The following is a 26312-nucleotide window of genomic DNA, read 5'->3' as shown; positions in this document are numbered from 1 at the left end:
CTGCATGCATAAATTAGTGTTTTTAAGCTATCTTTTTAGTTGATTTCTAGTTCAATATTGCAAAATATACTAATTTTCATTTTGTCTTTTGATTACTGAGAGACTTTTATAAATAGAGTTTCACTTTTTGTGTTTGTTCAATATTAGCATTGCACACAACATTTTCCATTGGTCAAATATGAAAGTTTCAATGGTGCACAATTCTCCTGTAATTGCCTGATAGTGCAACCTTTCACTTCCCCACCCCAGATTCAGGTTTAAATAAAGCGTCATTTGCTTGTCTCAGAATGAATAAAGTGCATCCTGACTTAACAGGTCAGGGATGATATAATTAATCCTGATATCAGTTTGAAATAAGCGGTGAACTGCAACATTCCATAACCTGACTCAGCTGGAATAATTGCACATTCTCACTGTGTGTGGCTTTTTTTTTAGAACTTTGTTAAACACACAACACTGGAATATAGCTCAATTCCAAATCCTTACTACGAAGAACATAGATCTAAAATCCCAAAATTAATTAGTCAATTTTTGGCAAAAAAAGTAATGTTGCAGGAATATGGTTTAAAGTTTAAACTAAGCCCATACTGTCCTGTAACTAGTTTGAAAAATTTGATAAACATTGTATTGCTTCCATATAAATGGCAGTGGTTCCTTTGAAAGGAAATTGTGTATTTAAACAGTGACAAGGTTTAAAAAAAAAGACATTCAGAACGCACCCAATTCTTGATTCATTTCTGTGTGGTTCCATGAGCTGTCTAATACGTAACTGAACTTCAGTGGAGACCCAAATTTAATAATTTAGTTGTAAAATGGCAACTTCAACATTGCAGCATTCTGTGCACTGAAATATCATTGAAATAAAATGCTGAAATTCTTGAATGAAGTTTGAAACTACAACGTCTTCAAAGCAAGAATGCGCAGCTAAACCTTTAGACACTTGCTGGTTAAAACCAAGCTTTTGGTAACTTTAAAAGAATCCATAACAATTGGTGTAGAAGTAGACCATTTTACCAATTGTCTGCTAAGTGTAAACTATAATTAGGTTTATTAAATATACATTTGAAGTAAATACGTAGATTCAAAATCATTTTAGGTTCTTTTTGGTTTGGGTCTGTGCTTTTCAATAACGTAGAATATGTTTTGATATTTCATCGAGAAGGCTGTGATTCCGAAGGAGAGAACTGCTTTCATGATTCAACTGCAGGAGATGAGCAGAACAATGAGCATGATCCAAATGTTCAAGAATACCTTCAGCAAGGAGATACTGCTGTCATTTTCCCTGAAGCACCAGAAGAGCAGCATAGACGAGGCACACCAGAAGCTTGTGGACAAGAAGAAAATGGTAACTTCATTTTTTAAAATAAAATTTAAATGATTGCCCATAACGCTGTGCATCTTTATCTAATGTCAATGTATTAGCATGGACACAGGATTGGTTAACTAACAGAAAACAAAGAGTTTGGATAAATGAGTGCTTTTCTGGTTGACGATCAGTGAGTAGTGGTGTGCCTGAGGGATCAGTGTTGAGACCACGATTGTTTACAATTTACATTGATGATTTGGAGTTCGGGACCATGTGTAGGATGTCAAAGTTTTCAGATGACACTCATCTGAGTGTTAGAGCAAAGTGTGCAGAAGACTCTGAAGGCTTGTAGAGGGATATAGATAGTTTGTGAGTGGGAAAAGGCCTGGCAGATGGGTACAATGTTGATAAATGTAAAGCCATCCATTTTGGTAGGAATAACGGTAAAAAGGACTATTATTTGTACAGTCAAAAATTACAGCATACTGCTGTGCAGAGGGACCTGGGTGTCCCTGTGCATGAATCACAGAAGGTTGCTTTGCAGGTACAGCAGGTAATTAAAGCAAATGGAATATTATCCTTCATTGCTAGAGGGATTGAGTTTAAAAGCAGGGAGGTTATGTTGCAGCTGTATTGTATGCTGGTGAGGCCACACCCTGGAGTACTGCTTGCAGTTTTGGTCTCCTTACTTGAGAAAGCATGTATTGGCATTGGAGGAGGTGCAGAGGAGACTAAGTTGATTTTGGAGACGAGAGGGTTGACTTATGAGGAGGGACTGAGTAGACTGGGATTATCATTGGAATTTAGAAGAATGAAGGGGGGATTCTTATAGAAACATATAAAATTATGAAGGGAATAGATAAGAAAGAAGCAGGGAGCTTGTTTCCACTGGCGGGTGAAACTAGAACAAGAGGGCGTGGCTTCAAAATCAGGGAGAGCAGATTTAATACTGAATTGAGGAGGAATGTCTTCACCCAAAGGGTTGTGAATCTGTGGAATTCCCTGTCCAGGGAAGTAGTTGAAGCTTGCTCATTGAATGCTTTTATAGCTAAAGTAGATAATTTTTTGAGCATTAACGGAACTAAGGATCATGGTGAGTGTGGGTAAGTGGAGCTGAGGCCACGAAAAGATCAGCCATGATCTTATTGAATGGCAGAGTGGGCTTGAAGGGCCAGATGGCCTACTCCTGCTTCTGGTTCTTATGTTCTAAAACATAATATTTCCCAGGAGGTTATTTAAATACTTTCTAAAGGCCAGATTTATTGTTGTTTATTTTTAACTTCGTGTTTGAATTTCATGAAATATTTGAATATTTCAACTGAATGCTATTGTGATTTCAAACAGCAACAACCATTTTCCTTTGTGATGGGTATGACTCTTAACCAGTGGAGAGTTTTCCCCTTGATTCCCATGGAGTACCACTAATGTCAGGGCTTTTTGATGTCACAGGAGGTCAAATGCTGCTTTGATATAAAGTGCAGTTACTGTCACTTTCCCTCTGATGTGGAGGTGCCGGTGTTTGTCTGGAATGAACAAGGTCAGAAATCTTGTTTTCAAATAAACCTGTTACACTATAATGTGGTGTTATGTCATTTTTGACCAGAGGGAAGGGTGTTCAACTCTTTACCCCAGGTTTGACTTGTGGTTGTCAGTGTGGGTAATGACTGTAGAGGAAAGTGTTCAAGCTTTTACGTTGAGTTTGACGACATTGAATCTTGAGGGCTGTAAGGTGTTGAGGCAGAAGATGAGGTGTTGTTTCACCAACTTATTTTGACCTTAACTGGAGTCTTGTAGCAGACCTGAGACCACCCCAGGTCCTGTTCTGCATGAGTTGCTCCCAGCACAGCCAACCCATTTTCAACTATTCTGAACTCCAGTTAGCAGCCGTAGAACCATAAAAATAGGCCACAGAAGATGATTATTCAGTTCATCTTGTCTATGCTGAGCCAGATGCCCTTTCTAATTCCATCTTCCTGCACATGGCCCATAGCCCTGCAGCTGACTGCATTTAAGGTGCAGATCCAAGTACGTTTCAAGAGTTTAGCGTCTCTGCTTCCACCACTGACTCGGGCAGCAAATTCCAGAGATATCCACTGTTCTTTTCCTCATCCCCTCTAAATTCTATTGCCACTTAACTTGAATCTATGACCCCTGGTTTTTGAACTCTGCCAAGGGAAACAGGTTCTTGTCTACTGTATCTCTGCCCCTCACAATTTTGTATTCCTCAGTAATGTCACCCCTCAGCCTTCTCTGTTTGAAGGAAAATAATCCCAATCTCTCCCCATAGCTACAATTCTCTGCTCTGGCAACATTTTAATAAAACTTCTCCGCGCTGTCTCCAGAGCAATTAGTCCTTCCTGTAATGTGGTGACCAAAACTACACAATACTCCAGTTGTGGCCTCACCAGTGTCTTACACAGTTTCATCGTTGTCCCTATTTTGTATTCTGTATCTCTGCCAATGAAGGAGAGTATTCCATATGCCTTCTTTAAAACCTTACCTACCTGTACTGCCACCTTTAGGGACCTATATGCTTGCATACTGAGATCTCTTACTTCATCCCCCTCTCTCAGTATATTCCTGTCTAATGTCTCTTCTGTTTTACTGTCTGACCTGCCTATGTGCATTACCTCACACTTACCAGAGTCAAACTCTACCTGCCACTTGCCTGCCCACTCCACCAACCCATCTATATCATTTTGGATCTTAAACAGCAATCCTACACACTATGCACCACATGGCCAATTTTTTGTGTCGTCTGCAAATATCCCAATTGTGTCCCCCATGTTCAGGTCTAAATCATTAATGTATAAAACAAACAGCAGAGGTCCCAACACCGAGGCCTGTGGAACGCCATTTGAAAGAGCTTTCTATTTGCAAGGGCAGTCATCGGCTGCCGCCCTTTATTTCCTGTTACTGAGCCAACTTTAGATCCAATTTGTCACATTACCCTATATCCCATGGGCTCTTACTTTTTTTTAACCAATCTGCCTCTTGAGACATTGTCAAATGCCTTTCTAGATTCCACGAAGGCAACATGCACTGTACTAACCTCATTGATCCTCCCTGTCACTTGCTGAAAGAATTCACTGAAAATTGTAAAGCATGACCTTAACAAAATCATTCTGATTGTCCCTGACTAGTCCATGCCTTTCTAAGTAACAGTTTATCCTATCTCTCAGGATTAATTCTAACAATTTGCCTACTGCTGAAGTAAGACCTAACTGGCCTAATTGTTTGGTATTTCCTTTTTACCCTTTTAAACAATGGAACCATATTTGCCTTTATCCATTCAACATTTACTTATGTCCTGGGTTGCTATCGGCAACTCCTTTGTCTGCTCTTTCTTTTTCTCTCACTTTTTCTGTCCTCTTTCCCTTTATTTTTCTCACTCCTTTTTTTTGTTTTATACGCTAAAGAATGTGGACGTCACTGGCTGGGCTAACATTTATCGCCCATCTCTAATTGCCTAGAGGGCAGTCAAGAGTCAATCACATTGCTGAGAGTCTGGAGTCACATGTAGGTAGGTAATGATGGCAGATTTCCTTTCATAGAAGACATGAGTGAATCCAGATGGGTTTTTCAGACCATCATAAATGCTTTCATGGTCATCATTAGACCCTTAATTTCAGTCTCTTTATTGAATTCAAAATCCGCCATCTGCTATGCCAGGATTTGAACCCAGGTCCCCAGAACTAATGCTGGGTCTCTGGATTAGTAGTTTAATAATAATACTACTAGGCCATTTCCTCACCCTTTTTCTTGCTGTCTTTTTTTCTCTGCGTGACATGGAGGATTACTGATTCATCAGATGATGATGTGGTGGGATGGCACATGGCAATCTGAGGTTTGCTTTCCCATGATAGACCTAATGCCATGCAGCTTCATGGGATTTTGAGTTGATGCTGAGGATTCCCAGGGCAACACCCTCCCAACTGTATACAATTGTGACTTCTACTGATGTGTCCACCAGAGTTGGACGAGGCATATCAAGGACTGTAGATGGTGTCTGGGACGTGGTCATTTTCACAAAATCATTTCTTACAGATATTGTCAGGCTATTGTTTGACTAGACTGTAGGACATCTCTTCCAATTTTGATTATAAGCCCTCAGATGTTAGTTAGGAGGATTTTGCAGGGACAGTGGGACAGTATGTGTCATCGTTGTTTCTGGTGCCTTGTTTGTGGTGTGATATGTCCTGCTTAATTCCATTGATCGGACTTTGTAGGGTATTTAAGAGTCAACCACCTTGCTGTGGATGGAGTGTCCCATATAGGCTAGGCCATGAAAGTTAGAGATTTTTCCTTTCTATAAGAATATTAGTGAACCAGATGTATTTTATGAAAATGGACAATGATTTTGTGTTTGCCATTTGACTAGCTTTTAATTCAAGGTTGTTATTGATTGAATTCAGATTTCCCCATCTGTTGTGGGATTCGTGTACATATCCCCAGAGCATTAGTCTGAGTCTCTGGGTTATTCATCCAGTGACACTACCGCTATGCTGCCACCTCTTTCAAAACTTTGATTCTCAATCTTTCTTTTGTCATCAATCCTACTCTTCATTGCTACATTTCTCTGCCTCTGTTTATTTCCATCTTTAAAAGCATTTAGAGACATGTTATTGACACAGGTCGGAGAGAGTACTGTATAGCTTGTAAAAACATCGTATTTTTTAAAGATAGTACCTTGACATTTTTGTATGCCAGCGGTTTCCTGACAGTACAATGCAAAAAAAAATTTAGACAAAGGGACAAGCCAGGTCAAATTTAAACTTGCTAACACGAGATATCATAACACGGTGAAATTAAAAATTCAATAGCCCTTCAAAATTGCCCAATTATTCCTAACCAGATTTTATGAATAACTGATATTAGATACCAAGTGTATAGCCTAAAAAGAAATTAACAATTTATTATTAATATTGTAACTTTAGCAGAGCAAAATTTAAATATAAAGTAATCTAATTAATGACGATGATTTAAACCCAGTCATCTTTGATCATAGGCCCTCAGTCAGACTGACACAGTTAAGGGATAAATTAGAAAGAAAGTAAGAGTAGTAACTGGCCAGTTCACTTGGGCAGTTTCAAAAGATGATTGCTAAACCTTCATGCAATCATTGGATAATGAGCTTCATCAAAAGTTGTCCAAGATAATGGAGCCGGCATGGAAGGATGTGTTAGGGCTCCTGAGCCCATCTGCTTCAGGCCAGCCACTTCATTCAATCTCCTTTTTCAGTTTTCATCTTTTTTTCTCTCTCTTCTGACATTGTGGGGAAGCCAGAGCAGTGTCAGGTGGGGGGGAAGGTCATCTGCAGTAGCAGTGGCGGGATCGAGGACTCCTGGCTTCGGTAGTCCTGGAGCCTGGACTTGGGAACTTGGGCCATTGGCTGTGACACAGCTTGGTGCCCAGAGTGGGACTGCGGTAGGCCCACAGTGGGGACTTGATAGTTTGAGGAGGCGAGGTCCTGACATGGTCTGGTGGCGAGGTCTGCTTGAACTGTAATGCTGAACTTCTTATTTCTTTAGTTTTCTAATTTAGTTACTAAGATCCTGTGCCTAGGTATCATTGAACCTAAGATGGTGCTGTAAGTGGTGACTTTGTAAACTGTTCACTGAACTCATGAGTACATGTGACAATAAACCTGTTTCCAATGAGTTCTTCATTGGCATGTGGGACTGTTTGTCTTAATTGAATTTCGAAGTCACTGGGTCAGTGCAATTTTTACAGACTGCTGGAGACTAGTGTTACAAAGTAGGGTTCTTTTCTCAGAACTTTTCAATAATTCGATAACTGGAAGATAACTAACGAGCGACCACAACTCTGTTTAGCAGCTTTTACATCTTCACTGCCTTCTGCCTAAAAAAGTCTAAACACGTTTACTCTTTGGGTTTCTCTTCTTTTTCAATATTTTCTTTGTTTGACTGGTCAGCATTGGCCTCCCTTTAATTGACCTTTTTAACATCCAAGCAGCTGGCACTTGTTGAGTTTCATACGTCTCAGGAGCTGAAAGATCTGCAGCGTTCTTGGAACATTGATCAACGTGCAATTGAGAGTAGTTGCTCAAAACTGAGCAAAGAAAAATGCATGTCCAAACATAATATGTTCTATGTTGGGAGATAATTAATTGCACAGTCAAAGAGCATTTGGTGCCCCTGTAAGTAAAGATCAAAAAGATGCAAGTGTTTCTTTTCTGTAGATGGGTGAGCAATACCACAGTTCATCCACTGAATTAAATTAGAGTCTTTGCATATGGTATCTGAAGCCCTTGCATTCAAAGTGCCAGTTGCTGTATTCTGACGCTGTGAATGCATCACATCTTCATTTTCTGATTTGTACAGTTTAAAAATACAAGTATTACAAAGATAGCCTTTGATAGAAATCCAGTTTTGAACAAAAACTCTGAACAGCTTAATCATATCCTTGTTTCGTATATCCCTGCCTGTATTAAACTGACACAAATCAATTTTTTTCTGAAGTCTAAGTGGTTTCATCTTAATTTCTCCACTCTGCTGCATATTTTAGAATGAAATTACACTAAAGATTACAAAATGTGCAGCTGATTTCATGATCAATGCTACAGGTAATGAATTAGCAACTAGAAGAAGTGCTCTAGAAGCTGTGTAACAGGAAAAGTAAACCTTGTATGTAAACAACAGTTTATCTATGTTGAACTGAATGAATGCGAGGAAACTAATATAACTGCATAAATATTGTAACTGCCTAATTGAATGTAGATGCCATGCTTGAGTATTGTAGAAAAAAAAAAGCTTCATCTTGTGCTCATCAGGACATTAGAAAGAGTTACCAAAGTAAAGGAGACCAACTTTTTACTCTTTACTCTTTAAGAACATCTGGCGACACTTGCCATTTGCAGCTGGTATATTTGGCCAACCCCCTTTGTGCTCTCGGATCGAGTGCTTGGCTGGCTCCCTGGGCAGCCACAACTGGACTGTGGATCTCCCAGGAGCAGATGATCTGCCATTGCTGTAGTGGATAAAGCAGAAGGCCTTGCTTGCCCTGTGTTTGAAAATATCATTTGACAAATGAATTATTGACACTCGTGGCAGAGGAGAAGATGCTGAATTCTGGGTGGACCTGCTTTAGCACCTCGTAGACACAGAAGCTGTAGTTCTCCTTCCAGTGCTTTACCTGGCCTTCACAATTCTTGGTTGCTGCTTTTTTGGAAGCCTTCTTGGGGCCATGCCTTTGACTGTCACTTAAGGCATGTTGTAAGTAAAGGTAGAGCATTGTGAAACAGCTTTTTATACCGTATGAGAAGACAGTGCTGATAGGTAGAAGTGGTGTCATGGAGAAACCAATCAGAGCCACTTGCCAATCAGTCTTCATGCTGTATAAAATGTTGTTGCCCTTTACATTAGTATTCCTTGCAAATAACTTGGTCAGTGCAAGACAAAAGGCTTTAATTTATGTTTCCGTCTCCTCCCGTTCTGTATGATCATTCAGCTAAAGCTATGTTGGCCCTTTTAAAGGTTGTGGTACATTTCCTGCGGTATTCTAAAATTGGTTTCTATTGCAAAGGTAAAAGACACCTTCACTTGGCTAAGTCACAAACAAATACCATGAGCATTTTAATTTTTAACTTTTGGATGCAAGCTACACAAGCTATAATATATATATTTGCAGTATAACTACAAGCTAAAATGTGGGTAACATTTATTTTAACTAGGGAGGAGGGAAGAAAATCTGGGTACCATCCATGTTTGTGCGTGATTTATTTGCAAGTATTTGATCAAATCTATGTATTATATGTCTAATATCTATAATTGCCCTGAGCAATTGTGTTAATTCGATTATCTTGTTTTTATTTTTCTAATACAATTTTCATCGCTTTGGAGCCATAATATTAAACAAAAGCCTACAGTAGTCAGTTCCATCTTAGAAATATCTTAAAATTGAAGATTTACCTGGGTGTTATTTCATGTTTTTAGGAACACCAGATGCTTTTGCTCAGCTACTTACCTGCCCATATTGCGATAGAGGCTACAAGCGCTTGACTTCTCTCAAAGAGCACATTAAATATCGGCATGAAAAAAATGAAGACAACTTCAGCTGCTCCATTTGCAGCTACACTTTTGCTTACAGGACACAACTGGATCGTCACATGGCTTCACATAAGTCAGGGCGAGATCAGGTAATATGAAAGTGGCAATTAAATATTCAGGTATAAGTCATATTAGCAAGTGCCATTAATTATTTATCCTGTTTCTTGAACCCTGCTGATTGGTAAGGCAAGTTCACCACCATAACTCAAAATATGGAGTTGTCTCATTTCGCTGTGGGATTTTCTTTTTCCAAAGTTAACCTTTGTCTCAGCCCACCATTTTTGGAACCTGTCAATTCTTCTGTTACATCCAGACTTGTATTCAAATACTCTGCTGTTTTGGTTTACCAGCTTTCACCTACTGTAAATAAGCTCATCCAAAATTCTGCTCATATCCTAACTTGCAAAAAATTCTGTTCGCCCTTCACCCCAGTGCTCACTGAAGTACATTGGCTTTCAGTCGTATAACACCTTGTGTTTTAAAATTTTCCTGTTTGTGTTTAACTTCCTCAGTAGCATGTTTATGTCAATTTTCTAGTTCTGGCCTTTGTATGTTGCTGATTTCCTTTGCTCCATGATTGTGCCCTCTGCCTGATCTACTGAGCATTTCTACCATAATGTTTGTTTTTAATTTTTTTTTTAAAAAAAAGCTCATCATGTTTTGAATTTATTCAATTCTCTTCTGCACTGTCTAACTTACCGTACTGTATTTGGTTATCTCTGTCCTGCGTAGTGTGGAATGTTGACTGACCAATCCCTCTGTAAAGTGGCTGCTTTTTTTTTTTGGTTTATTCTTTGTGAGATGAGGACGTCCCTAAATGTCCTCAAACTGATTTTGCGTACTTTGCCTTTTCAAGGGATGATTAAGAGTCAGTCGTATTGCTGTAAGTGTGAAGACACATGTAGGCCAATCCAAATAAGGATGGCACATTTTCTTACCTGAAGGGCATCTGGTTTGAAGTGAATCTTGAAGATGGCAGTATTCCAATGCGTCTGCAACCCTTTCCTTTCTGGGTGGTAGCGGTTGTGGGTTTGCTTTCGATAGAACATTTGCTGAGTTGCAACAGTGCATCTTTATTTATTGTAATATTGCTAATATGTGTTGGTAGTGGACGGAGTAAATGTTGGAGGTGGTGCCACAGTTATCCTTCAAGCAGACTTCTTTGTCCTTGGATGGTATAAAGCTTCCTGAGTGTTGTCGGAGCTGCACTCATCAAATTGGAACTCAAGTTCAATTACTGCCTGCTAACTTCCAAACCTTGACTTGCTCTTGTAGCCACAGTATTTATATGGCTGCTTTTGTTATAATTTGCTTGTACACTCTCTCCTGCCCTTCTGCCCACCTTTCCTCCTGCCCTCCTTTCTGCCTCCCACCTGCCCTCCTTTCTGCCTCCCACCTGCCCTCCTTTCCGCCTCCCACCTGCCCTCCTTTCCTTCCACCAACCACCATTTGATTTTAAGCATGCTTTATAAATAATTAAGGTGCCAACATGTTAAAAAGTGAACTTGATTCCTATCTGGAGATCTGTTGTTTGTTTTTATCATTTCTCAGGGATCATTTCCCTTAATGCAATTTTTTAAACTATCATTGAACAACTCTATGGAGGATCCAGCATAATAGTATCGGGGTCAGATGGGATTCTCATCTGTGGGATTTCCTGTGGAGCTGCTTATTGATGCTTGTATCTCGCGCCAGCTGGGCAGTTCCCTACAGACTGGAGGAATACGAAATGGCTGGTCTCTATGGGCAAGAGTATAGATAAAAATAGCTTGCATTTTTACAGCATATATTGTGTGAAGCAGTTCACAGCACTTGAGAGGGGAAGTAAAGGTGGTAGGTAAATTACACAGTTGGCTAGCTTTTAAGAAGGCTTTTGAACAATGGGAGAAAGTAGTATGTTGAAGTACTTATGGGAGACAGCTGCTAAGAACAAATTCGTAGTGACTGAAAGGTTGGCTTCCAGTGATGGAACTAAAGGAGTACTAATGTAGACTTGGAGTGAAGAGAATAGAGTGCAGTAAATAAAATTGCTGAGATCAAAAACGGAGATTATGGAGAAATTTGAAAAGGTGGCAAAGAACTTTGTAATCTGTATACTGAGGGGCACAAGAGATGGTATAAAATGGGCAGGTAGTTGGTTGGAGGATATTGTGACCACATGGTATAGGCAGTAGAATTGGAGGTTGGATGAGGAAGGAATACTCTTTACAAGAATATCTCAGAAATCCATGAAATGATGGATTAGAGTAACAATTGCTGAAGGAAAAGGGCAGAGTGAAATTGAGCAGTGTTAGTGGTTCTTGAGTGCAACCTTGATCACTAAGTTTATTTGCTAACTGCAGAATATGAAATATTCATACAGATGCTGAGGGTTGGAATTTCTTACCAAAAACAGCCCATCTTTGAATTGTATTGAGAAAGGAAAATGAAATACTACTGTCATATGTTGAATCTACAGCGAAAAAATCCCAGGATATTTTTGAGCTGTTCAGTTGACTGTGCAGCTGCAGTCCCTACTTGTATCAATGAAGGCATGTTATCAAGACCTGGTTGTACCCAATATTTTACATTGCCATTTTCCTACTATCAGGAAACACTCATGATATAATAGTGTCAGTGGGCATGGCTCAAGTTTTGCTATAAATCTGCATATCTACCAAAAACTGCCACAAACTAAATAACTGAGCCTTCTGGTAGTTATGGAAATTGACATCATGTGAAAGATTCTAGTGCAGAGTTAAACATTCCAATAAATGATTTGGAAGTAATGGATTTCCTGTTAGGAATTGATTTGACCTCATTCACAAAAAATGAACACACAGAAGAGGTTTTCATCACTGTAGCAAAGCAATAAGTGTTTTCTCTAGATTCTAGCCTAGTTGCCTAAGGTAATTCATATGTATAGGTGTAATGAGCTGGATTTTTATTTCTGGTTTGTTTTTCCTTACTGTTGGGGAGGATTTTTCTTCCCTACCTGGTATGCTGATAATAATGGCAAATTAATTACTTAATTGTGCAAGGGTGATAAAAAGACATTCTCATCATTGAAATAACTTCACCAGATTTAGTTCTTGAGGAATAGGTGGCAAGATCAGAATCTTTCTCACTAGTGAGAAGTTTATTTCCATACATTTGTATCTCATTGATACTCTTCCACCATATTAACATTGCACTTCCAATCTTGCCTCCACAATCGAGAAACTCTGGGTGCAACACTCAACAGGAACAGAATTTTTATTAAAAACCGCAAGAACCGAGCATGCTGTAAACCAGAGACAGAAGTAGAAATTACTGAAAAAGCTCAGCAGGTATGGCAACATCTGTGGTGAGAAATCAGGATTAACATTTCGGGTCAAATGATCCGTTCTGAGGATGTATTTATTAACCATTGAGAAGGTGGTGGTGAGTTGCTTTTTTGAACCATTGCAGTGTTTGTGCTGTAGGTAAATCCACAGTGCTATCCCTTCTAAATAGAAGTGGCCATGGGTTTGGAAGGTGGGTACTTGGTGACTTGTCTCTTTTGAAACCCTAGGAATGATTGTGCTGACCACCTAGCTTAATTTCACATGAAACAACTTGTACACAAGATCTTTCCGTGGTCACTGCCCCACACTCTTCCTGGATGTTCCATCCAGGCAACCTAGTATTATCAAAGCACCAGCCTCTCAGTTATATCATGCTTGGTCTTGACCCAACTCAGCTACCACTGTACAGCTTTGCAGCATGTACTTTAGAGTTGAGTGACATCCAGGGCACTCTTTTTGGCAGGTTGCTTTACACTGAGAGACAGCCAACCATCTCATGCACCTATGCAGGATTTTTTTGTGCTGTCATGAAGAAAGACACCTGGGTCTTTGTTTTTTGGTGCACAAGGTCTTTTCCACTCACTTGGAGGATAGCCATCCTCTGTGACTGAGCTTTCCCTTAACTCAAAGGCAACTTGAAAGCTTCGGATGCGATGTACCAGCAGCTCATTTTCGGGAGCAACTGGGGACCTTTGTGGCCTCACCCAATCCACTCACGTGAATCTAGAACGTTACTGATGCCGTACTGAAGAACCTACCTTGTCGTCATTTTGAGGTTAACTGAGTAGAGAGTCAGACAGCTAGGGCATTAGGATTCTCGATTACTGGGTTTCCTAAGTGTTATTAATTGCATTCATGTTGCTTTGAAAGTGCTCAGTCACCAACCAGCAGTTTTTTTTTGTGAATAGGAAAGGATTCCACTCCCTATTAAAATAATTTGTGATTATTAAAGTCAAATTTCAGAAGCCTGCACCAAATATCCTGGGAGATACCGTGATAAAAGTCGAGTCACCATAGTCCGGAGGACTATAAGGCTGTGCTGTTATTAAAGACGACAGGTGATGGTTTAACTTGAGGGTCACCTTGCCTCAGGTGAGGAGTGAGTTTGAGAAGGGGGAAGAACCTTCATGGTAACCTCAGCCCGTGTGGGAAATGAACCTGCAATGTTGGTGTCACATTTCATTGCAAACCAATCGTCTAACCAACTGAGCTAACTGACCCCCTTTGGGAGATGCCAAGACTCATTATATATTTAGCACTGTCTGATGCCTGCCTTTCTGAAGCCCTTAGACTATACAAAGATGGCTGCTGGGAGACCAGGGATATCCATTCCAAGCCTGGCTCATGATACGTTTAAGAATCCACAGATTGACGGAGTACAAAGGTACGGTGCTGTTCACCCTTACACCGGGACCATAAGGATTCCGACCTAGACCTTATGATCTGCCCAGGGATCTTCAAAGAATCACTACAGTATGGAAACAGGCCATTTGGCCCATCAAATCCACACTGTCCCTCTGAAAAGCATCCCAGCCAGACCCATTCTCCTACCCTTGCATTTCCTATGTCTAACCCACCTAACCTAAACATCCCTGGGCACTATGGGCAATTTAGCATGCCCAATCTACCTACCTTGCACAACTTTGGACTGTGGGAGGAAACCAGAGCAGCCGGAAGAAACCCAAGCAGACACAGGGAGAATGTGCAAACTCCACACAGACAGTCGCCCGAGGGTGGAATTGAACCCGGGTCCCTGGCGCTGTGAGGCAGCAGTACTAACCATTGAGCCACTGTGCCACCTGGTGGGGTTTTGCCTATAGGCCAGATGGGGTGTCCTGCTTCATTGTGATATGCTGTGCCCTTCACAGCATGTGCCAACAAATGGGGACAGTGTCCTGAATAATGGCAAAATGGGGCAATGAGAACAATCCTTTGACGATGAAGGTGAGGTCATTCCATGAGAAGAGGATTGAGCAATCTATTGAACAGGCCAGAGTGAATGAGATGGATGCAGACTTGATTTGGCTTTGTATTTAAGTTGCTCATCTGGGAGGCAGCTCCCGCCTTAGTGTAAAGGACATATCTGTGAATTCAAATTGACTAACGTTAAAGCAGCTATGCTAAACTCCCTCATCACCATGAGGGGAAAACCATCTGTGAGACAGTGGACCGACATTCATGGCACTACAGTCATGCAACTCTGAAACTGTGTGTGATGCACACACCAATTTTGAGAACCGTAGGTCAAGACCGGTCCTGAGAAGATTCCTTTCACCCTTCTTTGTGTCCCTTCAATGTTTCAGAGTGCACAGGCTGTTGAACAAAGAGCAAAGAACAAAGAAAATTACAGCACAGGAACAGGCCCTTCGGCCCTCCAAGCCTGCGTCGATCCAGATCCTCTGTCTAAACCTGTCACCTATTTTCCAAGGATCTGTATCCCTCTGCTCCATGCCCATTCATGTATCTGTCCAGATACATCTTAAATGACACTATCGTGCCCGCCTCTACCACCTCCGCTGGCAACGTGTTCCGGGCACCCACCACCCTCTGCGTAAAGAACTTGCCACGCGTATCTCCCTTAAACTTTTCCCGTCTCACTTTGAAATTGTGACCCCTAGTAATTGGGGGAAAAAGGTTCTTGCTATCCACCCTGTGTAGACCTCAATCAGGTCCCCCCTCAACCACCACCTTTCTAACGTAAATAATCCTAATCTACTCAACCTCTCTTCATAGCTAGCGCCCTCCATACCAGACAACACCCTGGTGAACCTCCTCTGCACCCTCTCCAAAGCATCCACATCCTTTTGGTAATGTGGCAACCAGAAGTGTATGCAGTATTCCTAATGTGGTCGAACCAAAGTCCTATACAACCGTAAAATGACCTGCCAACTCTTGTACTCAATACCCCGTCCGATGAATGAAAGCATGCCGTATATGCCTTCTTGACCACTCTATTGACCTGCGTTGCCACCTTCAGGGTACAATGGACCTGAACACCCAGATTTCTCTGTGCATCAATTTTCCCCAGGGCTTTTCCATTTACCACATAGTTCGCTCTTGAATTGGATCTTCCAAAATGCATCACCTCGCATTTGCCTGGATTGAACTCCATCTGCCATTTCTCCGCCCAACTCTCCAATCTATCTGTATTCTGCTGCATTCTCCGACAGTCCCCTTCACTGTCTGCTACTCCACCAATCTTAGTGTCATCTGCAAACTTGCTAATCAGACCATCTATACCTTCCTCCAGATCATTTATGTAAATCACAAACATTGAGTACAAGAGTTGCCTTGATATGCTTGAAAACTCTCCCTGACAACATTCTACCTGCAAGAGGTAGCACTTTGTGCAGCTTTACCTAGCAGACCACTGCAACATGATGGACAGTGAAATTGAGCTAGCCATTGAAATACTTCCAGCCTGGAACGTAAGTGCACTCTCTCTCGAATAACTTATTTGTATGAACAACCTTTCCCCACAGGTCTTTTTTTAAAAATTTACTCATGGGGTGTAGGTGTCGCTGGTTAGGCTAGCATTTATTGCCTGTCCCTCATGGCCCTTGAGAAGGTGGTGATGAGCTGCCTTCTTGAACTGTTGCATTCCACGTGTGGAATCACCATTGTCCCTCCTGGCCCCATAAGGAGAATTTGTTATCAAGAGTTTTTATTTTTTTACTGTCAGTCCCCTTTTTGGCATCTATTTACTCCTCCCATCGTTTCACTTGATGGGGAATTAATTGTTTTACTCAAGCCAATGAGTTGAATTTTTCACTCAGTTCTCCAAGCTAGGATCTAATATCATTCAAGATCCCCATCAGTCTTAAAAACCGAAAGAACTGCGGATGCTGTAAATCAGGAACAAAAACAGAAGTTGCTGAGCTTCCAGCAACTTCTGTTTTTGTTCCCTATCCGTCTTGCCTGGGTCCAACTGGCACTCAGAATTCTTCACTTTAAAATTCAGAACAAATATTTTCTAGCACCTGTTCTTAAAATTTTCCATGAGATTTGGATGTTGCTGGAAATTGCGGCATTTGTTGCCCATCCCTAACTGCCCTTGAAGTTGGTTATGATCCTCGTTCTTGAACTGCAGTAGTCATGTGATTCAGGTATTTCCATAATAGTATTCGGTAGGCTGGAAGTTCCAGGATTTTGAGTTTCCAATTCAGGACTGACTTCGAGGAATATATGATGGTGTTTGCGAACATTTGCCCTTGTCCTTTTTGGCTGTAGAGGTTCAATTTGCTTTGTGCTGTTGAAGCACTGGCAAGTTGCTGCAGTGCAGTTTGGATGGTACACGCTGCTGCTTTGTGGATTTATTAAAATCAATCTGTTTAGACATATGCCACCTCTGGGGCAAGTGGAACTTCAATCTGTGCCTTCTGCGTCAGAGGTAGGGACACTACCACTGCCACATTTGACCCCTGACTATTGGATGCTGATCATGGACTTGATACTAGTTAAGTAGACTGCATTGTCCCAGATGTCACTGAGCCCCTTGTATGTTGTGGAGTTGCATTCATCATACACCTGACTTGTGGTTTGCATTTGGCAGAAAGGCTTCAGGGAGTCAGAAAATTGTTGTTCGCTCTAGAATTTCCAGTCTCTGACCTAATCTTGTAGTCACTGTATTTATACGGTTGAAGCAATTCAGATTCTGATCAGAATCTGACTGCGAGGATGTCAGTAGTGGGGGATTCAGCAGTGGTCATGATGAATAACATTGTGGGGAGACTGTATGAATGTGACTTGCTAGTTTCGGTATCTGAAGAGTTGCAAGCAGTACTAAACACAGCAAATGTCAGACAACATTCCTAGTACTAATTTTGGACCTTAGTATAAAAAGAAAGTCGTTGAAGCAACTGAAGTTAGTTGGGTCTTGGATGTAGCTCTAAAGAACATCTGTAGCAAATGATTGGCCTCCACAACCACAAGCACCTTTCTTTGAGCCAGCCATTGAAAAGTCTTTTTTATTGCTGACATCTATTGACTTTTAATTTTACATGTGCTGTCATGCCACATTCTGTCAAACACTGCTTTGATGTCCAGGCAGTTACTTCCAACTTACCACTAAAGTACAACTCTTGTCCATGCTTGCATCATGGACATGGGGAGGTCTGAAGCTGTGTGGTCAGAGTGGAATCCAAACTCGTCACCACTGAGGAAATTGTTAGTGAGTAATTGCTACTTGATAGCACTGCTGACATTTTCCATCTTTTAATGATTGAAAGAAGATGGATGGAATGCTAATTGGCAAGACCGGGTCTTTCATGCTTTTAATGAACAGGACATACCAAGGTAGTCTTCTACTTTGTTGGATAGATGCAAATGTTGTAGTTATACTTCAATTAGCCATTTCTGGAGTACAGATTTTTTAGCACTGCATCCAATGTTGTCAGGTTCAATAATGTTTACTGTATCCAGTGTGTTCAACAGTTTGATTCACTCCCAGGTAATATTAAAAACAAACTAGGATTGGTATCTGACAGTTGGGACTTTAGGGTTAGGCAAGCTGAACTATCTACTCAGTCCTTCATGCTGAAATGTTTGTAACGCTTCATCTTTACCCTTTTGCTTTTGATCCATTCGTTGAGTTAATTTTGTTTTGTCCAAAGCATGCTGCTTCTGTTATTCGGCTAATCCTGCATTGTGGCTTCACCAGGATTGCATTTCATTCTTTAGGTACACCTGGTGCATTTTCCGGCCTACTCCCAACATTTCCTATTCAATAATCCCCTGTCTGACAGTAATCAGGCCATGATGGACCAGGTTAAGTTCTGCAGTCTTCCACATCCAGTTATGAGTGGTAGTGGAATATTAAGCAATTGATAGAAGTCTCCACAAATAACTGTCTATTCTGCAAGATGTAGGAGCCCAGTACATCCGTGCTCAAAGCTAAGTGAAGCATTTCACTTAGGAGAGGCGCTAAATGAATATTTTTCGTCAGTATTCACACAAGAAAAAGACAATGCTGTCGAGGAGAATACTGAGATACAGGCTATTGGACTAGACGGGATTGAGGTTCATGAGGAGGTGTTAGCAATTCTGGAAAATGTGAAAATAGATGTCCCCTGGGCCGGATGAGATTTATCCTAGGATTCTCTGGGAAGCTAGGGACGAGATTGCAGAGCCTTTGGCTTTGATCATTATGTCATCATTGTCTTCAGGAATAGTGCCAGAAGACTGGAGGATAGCAAATGTTGTCCCCTTGTTCAAGAAGGGGAGTAGAGACAACCCTGGTAATTATAGACCAGTGAGCCTTACTTCGGTTGTGGGTAAAGTGTTGGAAAGGATTATAAGAGATAGGATTTATAATCATCTGGAAAGGAATAATTTGATTAGGGATAGTCAACACGGTTTTGTGAGGGGTAGGTCGTGCCTCACAAACCTTTATTGAGTTCTTTGAGAAGGTGACCAAACAGGTGAATGAGGGTAAAGCGGTTGATGTGGCGTATATGGATTTCAGTAAAGCGTTTGATAAGGTTCCCCACGGTAGGCTATTGCAGAAAATACGGAGGCATGGGATTGAGGGTGATTTAGCGGTCTGGATCAGAAATTGGCTAGCTGTAAGAAGACAGGGTGGTGGTTGATGGGAAATGTTCATCCTGGAGTTCAGTGACTAGTGGTGTACCACAAGGATCTGTTTTGGGGCCACTGCTGTTTGTCATTTTTATAGATGACCTGCATGAGGGCGTAGAAGGATGGGTTAGTAAATTTGCAGGTAACACTAAAGTCGGTGGAGTTGTGGATAGTGCGGAAGGATGTTGCAGGTTACTGAGGGACATAGATAAGCTGCAGAGCTGGGCTGAGAGGTGGCAAATGGAGTTTAATGCGGAAAAGTGTGAGGTGATTCACTTTGGAAGGAGTAACAGGAATACAGAGTACTGGGCTAATGGTAAGATTCTTGGTAGTGTGGATGAGCAGAGAGATCTTGGTGTCCATGTGCATAGATCCCTGAAAGTTGCCATCCAGGTTGATAGGGTTGTTAAGAAGGCGTACTGTGTGTTAGGTTTTATTGGTAGAGGGATTGAGTTTCGGAGCCACGAGGTCATGTTGCAGCTGTACAAAACTCTGGTGTGGCCGCACTTGGAGTATTGCGTACAGTTCTGGTCGCCGCATTATAGGAAGGATGTGGAAGCATTGGAAAGGGTGCAGAGGAGATTTACCAGGATGTTGCCTGGTATGGAGGGAAGGTCTTATGAGGAAAGGCTGAGGGACTTGAGGCTGTTTTCGTTAGAGAGAAGAAGTTTAAGAGGTGACTTGATAGAGACATACAGGATGATCAGGGTGGACAGCGGGAGCCTTTTTCCTCGGATGGTGATGGCGATGGCTAGCACGAGGGGACGTCGTTTTAAATTGAGGGGTGATAGATATAGGACAGGTGTCAGAAGTAGGTTCTTTACTCAGAGAGTAGTAAGGGCATGGAAAGCCCTGCCCGCAACAGTAGTAGACTTGCCAACTTTAAGGACATTTAAATGGTCATTGGATAAACATATGGATGATAATGGAATAATGTAGGTTAGATAGGCTTCAGATTGGTTTCACAGGTCGGCGCAACATCGAGGGCCGAAGGGGCTGTACTGCGCTGTTATGTTCTATGTTCATTTACAACCATCTTCGGCCAGAAGTACCCTGTGGATGATTCATCTTGGCCTCCTATTGAGGCCCCAGCATAAAACATCTTTAGCCTTTAGCTCAATCGATTCATTCCATGTGATGTTGAGAAATGACCTGGGTAAACACTGTGGACCTCGACAGTATTCTGTCAACAGAAGACGTGGTCAAGAAGTAAATGCATCTCTAGCCAAACTGTTTGTGCTGCTACAACATTGTCTTTGGCAAGGTAGAAAATTACCCAACTCTCAACTGTCCACAAAAAGCAGAACAGCTCCAACCCTAGCCAGTTGTTAACCTATCGGTTCACTCTCCTTCATGAAAAGTGATGGGAATGGCCATTGACAGTGCTATCAAATGGCACTTAATCAGCAATAACCAGCTCAATGACACTCAGTTCGGGTCCCACCAGACACTCTCAGCTCCTGACCTCTTTACACCCTTGATGAAAACATGAATAAAGAGTAAGGTGAGAGGGATTGCCTCTGTTATCGAGGCACTACTTGACCGAAAGTGGCATTAAGGAGCATAAAATGGCTGTGGGGCAGCTGGCTTTTCTTAATATAGCCTGTGACTGATATTGTGCTGGGGATGAGGGGCAGGGAATGTGTTAAATCCAGCCTACTTTGGTGGGTCCAGTTTAATTTCATATCAAGGACTCATCCTTGCTAGAATGTTGATGGTGAGATTTAAACAATGGTAATGTTGTTGACCATCAAGAGGCGATAGTTGTACTTTCTTAGTACAGATAGTCATTATCTTAGTTAGACAGTACTTGTGTTCTTTCCACTTAGTAGCAAAAACTAGATTAGATTTTATCCAGGTCTTGGTGCATGCAGGTATGATGACTTAGACATCTGAAAAGGGCTGGTCACTGAAGTCTAGAGGCTATGTAACCTTTTTTGCTAAGTCTAAAATACCTGTTTTAAGGATCTTTATTTATACCATTCTCTTTTCATTTGCATGTAAGCGCCATGTTGTAACACAGACAGGTGGGAACCGGAAATTCAAGTGCACTGAATGTGGAAAGGCATTTAAATACAAGCATCATCTAAAGGAGCACTTACGCATCCACAGTGGTAAGTATAGAACTATTTTTGGTCCTTTTAGTGCTTCAAGTAGATGGCAAAAGAGGCAATTATACAGGACATTGGTGAAGCCACAACTGAAAAACTGTGCAGCTTTGGCCTCTATATCTGACGAAGGATGCTCTTGCAATAGAGAGGGAGTGCAATGAAGGTATACCACCAGATTGTTTCCTTGAATGACAGGATTGACATAAGAGGAGAGATTAAGTTAATTAGCATTGTATTCACTGGAGTTTAGAAGAATGGGTCGGGGGGTGTCGTAGACACTATGAAATTTTAACAAGACTAGACAGGTTAAATACAGAAAGGATGTTCTTGATGGTGGTGATAACCAGAACTAGGGGTCGTAGTTTAAGGATAAGGGTAGTCATTTTAGAACTGAGGTGAGAAATGTCTTCAGTCATTCTTCATTCGTTCTATTGAATGAAAGAGCAGGCACGAGGGTTTGAATGGCATATTCCCATCTTCTGTCTTTCTGTGCAACATACTTTATCCTCCAAATAGCAAATTGCTCGCAGCCATTTATCTGTCTGTGTCGTCTTCTCTACTGCCAGGGGTTTGGTCAGCTTTGTGGCTGGATAGCTAGTTTGCGATGCACAGTGATGCCAATAGTATGGGTTCAATACCTAATCTGGATGGGGTCACCGTGAAGCTCCTGCTTTCTCAACCTTGCCCGTCAGGTTAAACTCTCCAACAGTTATCTCTGTCTGTCTGAGGAAGCAGCTCAGTGGTCCTCTGGCATTTGTACCTCTCTCTCCTGCCATCTCAATGTCCAAGTGGCTTCCTTTTATATATACATAATGCTATAATTGATTCTACTCTGAGGAAAAAAGGGCAACAGTTGGAAGAGTAAATATGTTTATAAATGTTTTGGAAGACTATAGTCGGAACTGGAACAAGATCAGACTCCAATACAAGTAAACAGATGAATGTAGAGATTCTAGTGACCCCAGTTTAGAAGGTTCACCAAGGATGATTCAACTACCTTGAACAAATCCAGTAAATGGGAACCTTGCAGTTACTCCAAATAGTCTGAAGGATACATATGGTTGCATCTTTATCTTGCACTCATGACATTTACAAGAATGCCAATGTAAAGAACACCAACATTTCATTCTATATGAGAAAAGTGCGTGATTGGCAAGTAGTCTCTGATTGGAAGAGGTGTTGCCTGGGAGAATGCACCAGTTAAATGACAGCTGACTATTAACTGTTTAAATTTAAAGTCTAGCAGGTTGACTGATTAGGGAATTGACCTTGAAGGATCCAGAGAATGGCTGTTGCCTGTTTTGTTAAATTGAAACAGTGCATAACAACAGTCAGGATTGTTTAGCAAATGTTATCAAATAATTGGAATCTTAATGTTGAGTTTTCCAAGTGTGGGCTGGAAGGATACGGTCAGTAACTTGCCTGTTGTGAACTGCTGAAGAGACATGCTGATTGTTACAATTTGGCAGTCTTGGGGTTGTCTGACATTGGTATTCTTGCAAATTTCCTGATGTATGGAAAAAAAACAGCAATACATAATCTGAAGGACTGGCATCAATTGATCACAAAGCTTAACAAATATTTTGAAAACATCATTGAATTAGGATGTTTCTGTGTATAAATGATCGTGACTTTTCTTGAACTTCCCCCTTGCTCTTTTTCATCCCCAATGCTGTTTTTCAATTGGAAAATAGTGAGGGTAGAATCCAGAAGGACAGACAGTCATAGTAGGGAGAACCCTGCCCCTTCCCTCCACCTTAGAAATTAAGTCTAGATGGAAAGGTCCATCTTTGACCTCCTAACCCAGTGCTATTTAAGGCCCTTTAGTGGTCAATTAATGACCATGTAAGCATCTCATCTCACATGACTGCTTATTTTGTTTCCAGCAGTTTGTTGTGATTCTCCATCTGGGGTCTTGGGGTGATATTTCAGCAGCAACCATGGCCTTTCATGGTTCTGCTGAGCTCTGGATGCCAGCCTTTGATTTAGCTGACATCTCCAAGTGGGCAATTCCTCCTGCTCCAGTTTTGTAATTATGGTCGTGAGCTTTCAGACAGCTTATCAGTTGACCTGATTGATATTTACTCTAGAGGGCTTTGTGAACAAGGTAGGCCGCTGGTTTCTCTGTACGGAACTTTGCCTGTTTTGGATTTAATCCTCAGAGGGAAAAATCTCACTTTTTTTTCTATTAATTTGTAACAAATGGTATTAACCTTTCAAGGATCTTTCTATTCTATTATGATGCACATGCAGCTTATATTTTAGGGAATTAATATTACTCTTGTAACTGCCTGCACTACCAAAATTCAATATATATGTATCCTGTAGTAGTGCCTGATTGAAAACCAAGCCTGCACTGCTTAACATAAATATACTTGCACTGGACATCATTCTTTGAAATTGTTTCTGCTTTCCAAATCTTTTATAAAAAAAAAACATCAGGTCAGCAATTTGTTCCAACAGAGAATGTATTTTCCCAAGGAGCTAATTTTTATGTTAACAACATCATTCGAGGTTTCACCAATATGGTTTGAAGTGACGGAGCAGAAAGCACTTAGCTTTTGGACTGATAGAAGCATTAATTTAAGACTAATACTTCTGAAGTACATGGTTACTGACCTCAGACAATGAATGCCATCGCCATCTTTGGCAAGACCCATCCCCTATTTGGCTTTTAGAATTCTACCTTTTTGAATTGAGTATTTAAAGATATTTTGCATCTTACTCACCCAAGGAGGCTCATTGAAATCTGTAAATTTGGGGTGAGAAAGAAAATATATTGTAATCCTTTTTTTTAATACTACCTGAACAGATTATTTGACATATTTTGTGTCCAAAAGATGATATTTTAGTATTTTTGCTAGTTTTGTCTTAGATTTCAAAATATGGCTTAATCCTGAATGTGTTAAAATTGGACACCCTCATGGAGTTATTTTTCATAGCATATTTTCTTAGCATTTGCATACCACCAAACACTTGTTTGACCGATCTGAAATTATTCTGTTGCTTAAGATTCTGGGTGTGTCTTTTTAAGTTGTAAATATCAATGAGTGTATAAAATGTTAAGCATGGAAACAGACTATTCAGTTCCACTGGTTTGTTAGTGCTGCACACAACCATCTTTCAACCTATTCAGTTGCATAAATTAGAAATCCTTTTTCACTGCTGTTGTTTGTGTTAGATTTAAATAGTTCTTGAAGAAACCTGCTGTAAATAGCAGTCAGTCATGAAAATTGGTCATTTTGGTGATCTCATTGGAATTTCATACATTTATTATACACTTTGTGATGGCTTGTGAAACAGTGTGTTTATTGGCGCACACTTCTCATCTTGGGCATTGGGTGCTGAAGTTGATTCAATCAAGCATTTCATAAGTTATTTCACCTTATGTTCAATGTTATGATTCTGAAATAAGATGGTTTTGTGCTTAACCAATTTCTAGATTGTCTGGATGGCTGCCAGAGAGCCAAAGAACACGCTTGTTTCCTTCATGTCAGTTTTTATATCCTTTGAAGGTTCTTGATTTTATTTGTTTTGATTTTGGGGGGAAATTGTCAGCTTCCCTTAAGCATCCAAGTTTGTGACCTTGGTCACATTGTCTCTTATCATTTATTAATTGTCAAATTGGAGCCCATGCAAGTAAACTGAAAGTAAAGATGAAGGCATCCCAACTGTTGGTTGGGCTTATAATTAACTGAAAATTCTGTTATGATCCAAGAATGAAGTATTTTTGACGGTATTTTCCATACCCAAAATTGATGAGAAGGCAGTAAACAGTTTACAATGTTTGATCTGATGTCCATTTTGTTTTCTGTCAATGTGACCAGTGCTGAGTTCTGTATTTAGTTTTTAAGGTTTATGCCCACAGGTTGATCCTTGTAAATTTCTTTTGGTGTGATCACTTCATTTCATCTACCTCCTGACAAACACTACAATATTTGGGCCTTGATTACCTTCTGTGGTAGTGAATTCCACAGGCTCACCTGTGTCTGGATGAAGTGTCTCCTCATCTCCGTCTTAAAAGGTTTACCCCCTTATCCTTAAACTATGAATCATGGTCCAGCACACCCCATCATTGGGAGCACCCTTCCTGCATCTAATCCTGTTAGAATTTTATAGGTTTCTGTAAGATTCCCCCCACCCCTTCATTCTTGTAAACCTTAGTGAATAAAATCCTAACTGACTCAATCTCTCCTCATGCGTCAGTCCTGGCATCCCAGGAATCAATTTGGTAAATCTTCGCGGCACTTCCTCTATAGCAAGAACATCCTTCCTCTGATAAGGAGACCAAAACTAAACACAGTATTCCAGTTGTGGCATCACCAATGCCTTATATAATTGCAGCAAGACATCCTTGTTCCTGTACTTAAATTCTCTCACTATGAAGGCCAACATACAGTTTGTCAGCTTTACTGCTAGCTCTACCTGCGTGTTTATTTTTTAGCAGATCTTGTTGAACATTATCCTTTCAATTTACAACCATTCAAATAATCTGTCTTATTGTTTTTGCTACCAAATTGGATAAAATCACATTAATCAAAACTATGCTGCATTTGCCATGCATTTGCATACTCACCCAGCCTGTCCAAATCACATTGCAACATCTCTGCATCCTCCTCAAAGCTCAGCTTTCCACCGAGCTTTGTGTCAATGGAAAAATCCAGTAAGATATCCGGTCTCGATTGCAAATTAGTAGTCCTTGCTTGAAAATATTAGTACGTAGACATTAGGTGATAACAGAATTGAGCTTTGAGGTGTCTACCGTATATTAGCATTCCAAGACTTGTCAAGTATTGGAAATTTGTCAGTCTTTGTGGGACCATGTTGCAGCATGGAACCAACATTCGAGGAGCAGCAAAGATCTGAAGAAATAAAGATAAACAAATTCTATTGAAAGAATTTAGGTATGTTTTCCTCTGTCTTGACGAGAGTTGCTGAACTTTCA

At 40.8% G+C, this 26312-nt stretch overlaps 1 protein-coding gene across 1 annotated transcript in view; it reads left to right on the top strand.

The window, feature by feature from the left end:
* Positions 1–26312, top strand: part of LOC109916422 (zinc finger E-box-binding homeobox 1) — a 175246-nt gene that overhangs the window by 135255 nt on the left and 13679 nt on the right. The window contains exons 4-6 of the mRNA XM_048606728.1: positions 1163–1345; positions 9262–9464; positions 21262–21370. Coding sequence (XP_048462685.1) covers positions 1163–1345; positions 9262–9464; positions 21262–21370 — 495 coding nt within the window. The remainder of the gene's footprint in view (positions 1–1162; positions 1346–9261; positions 9465–21261; positions 21371–26312) is intronic.

This window comes from Rhincodon typus, chromosome 2 (assembly GCF_021869965.1).
Source record: "Rhincodon typus isolate 14 chromosome 2, sRhiTyp1.1, whole genome shotgun sequence".
NCBI classification, from domain to species: Eukaryota; Metazoa; Chordata; class Chondrichthyes; order Orectolobiformes; family Rhincodontidae; genus Rhincodon; species Rhincodon typus.
This window is presented reverse-complemented; position numbering and strand designations above follow the sequence as displayed.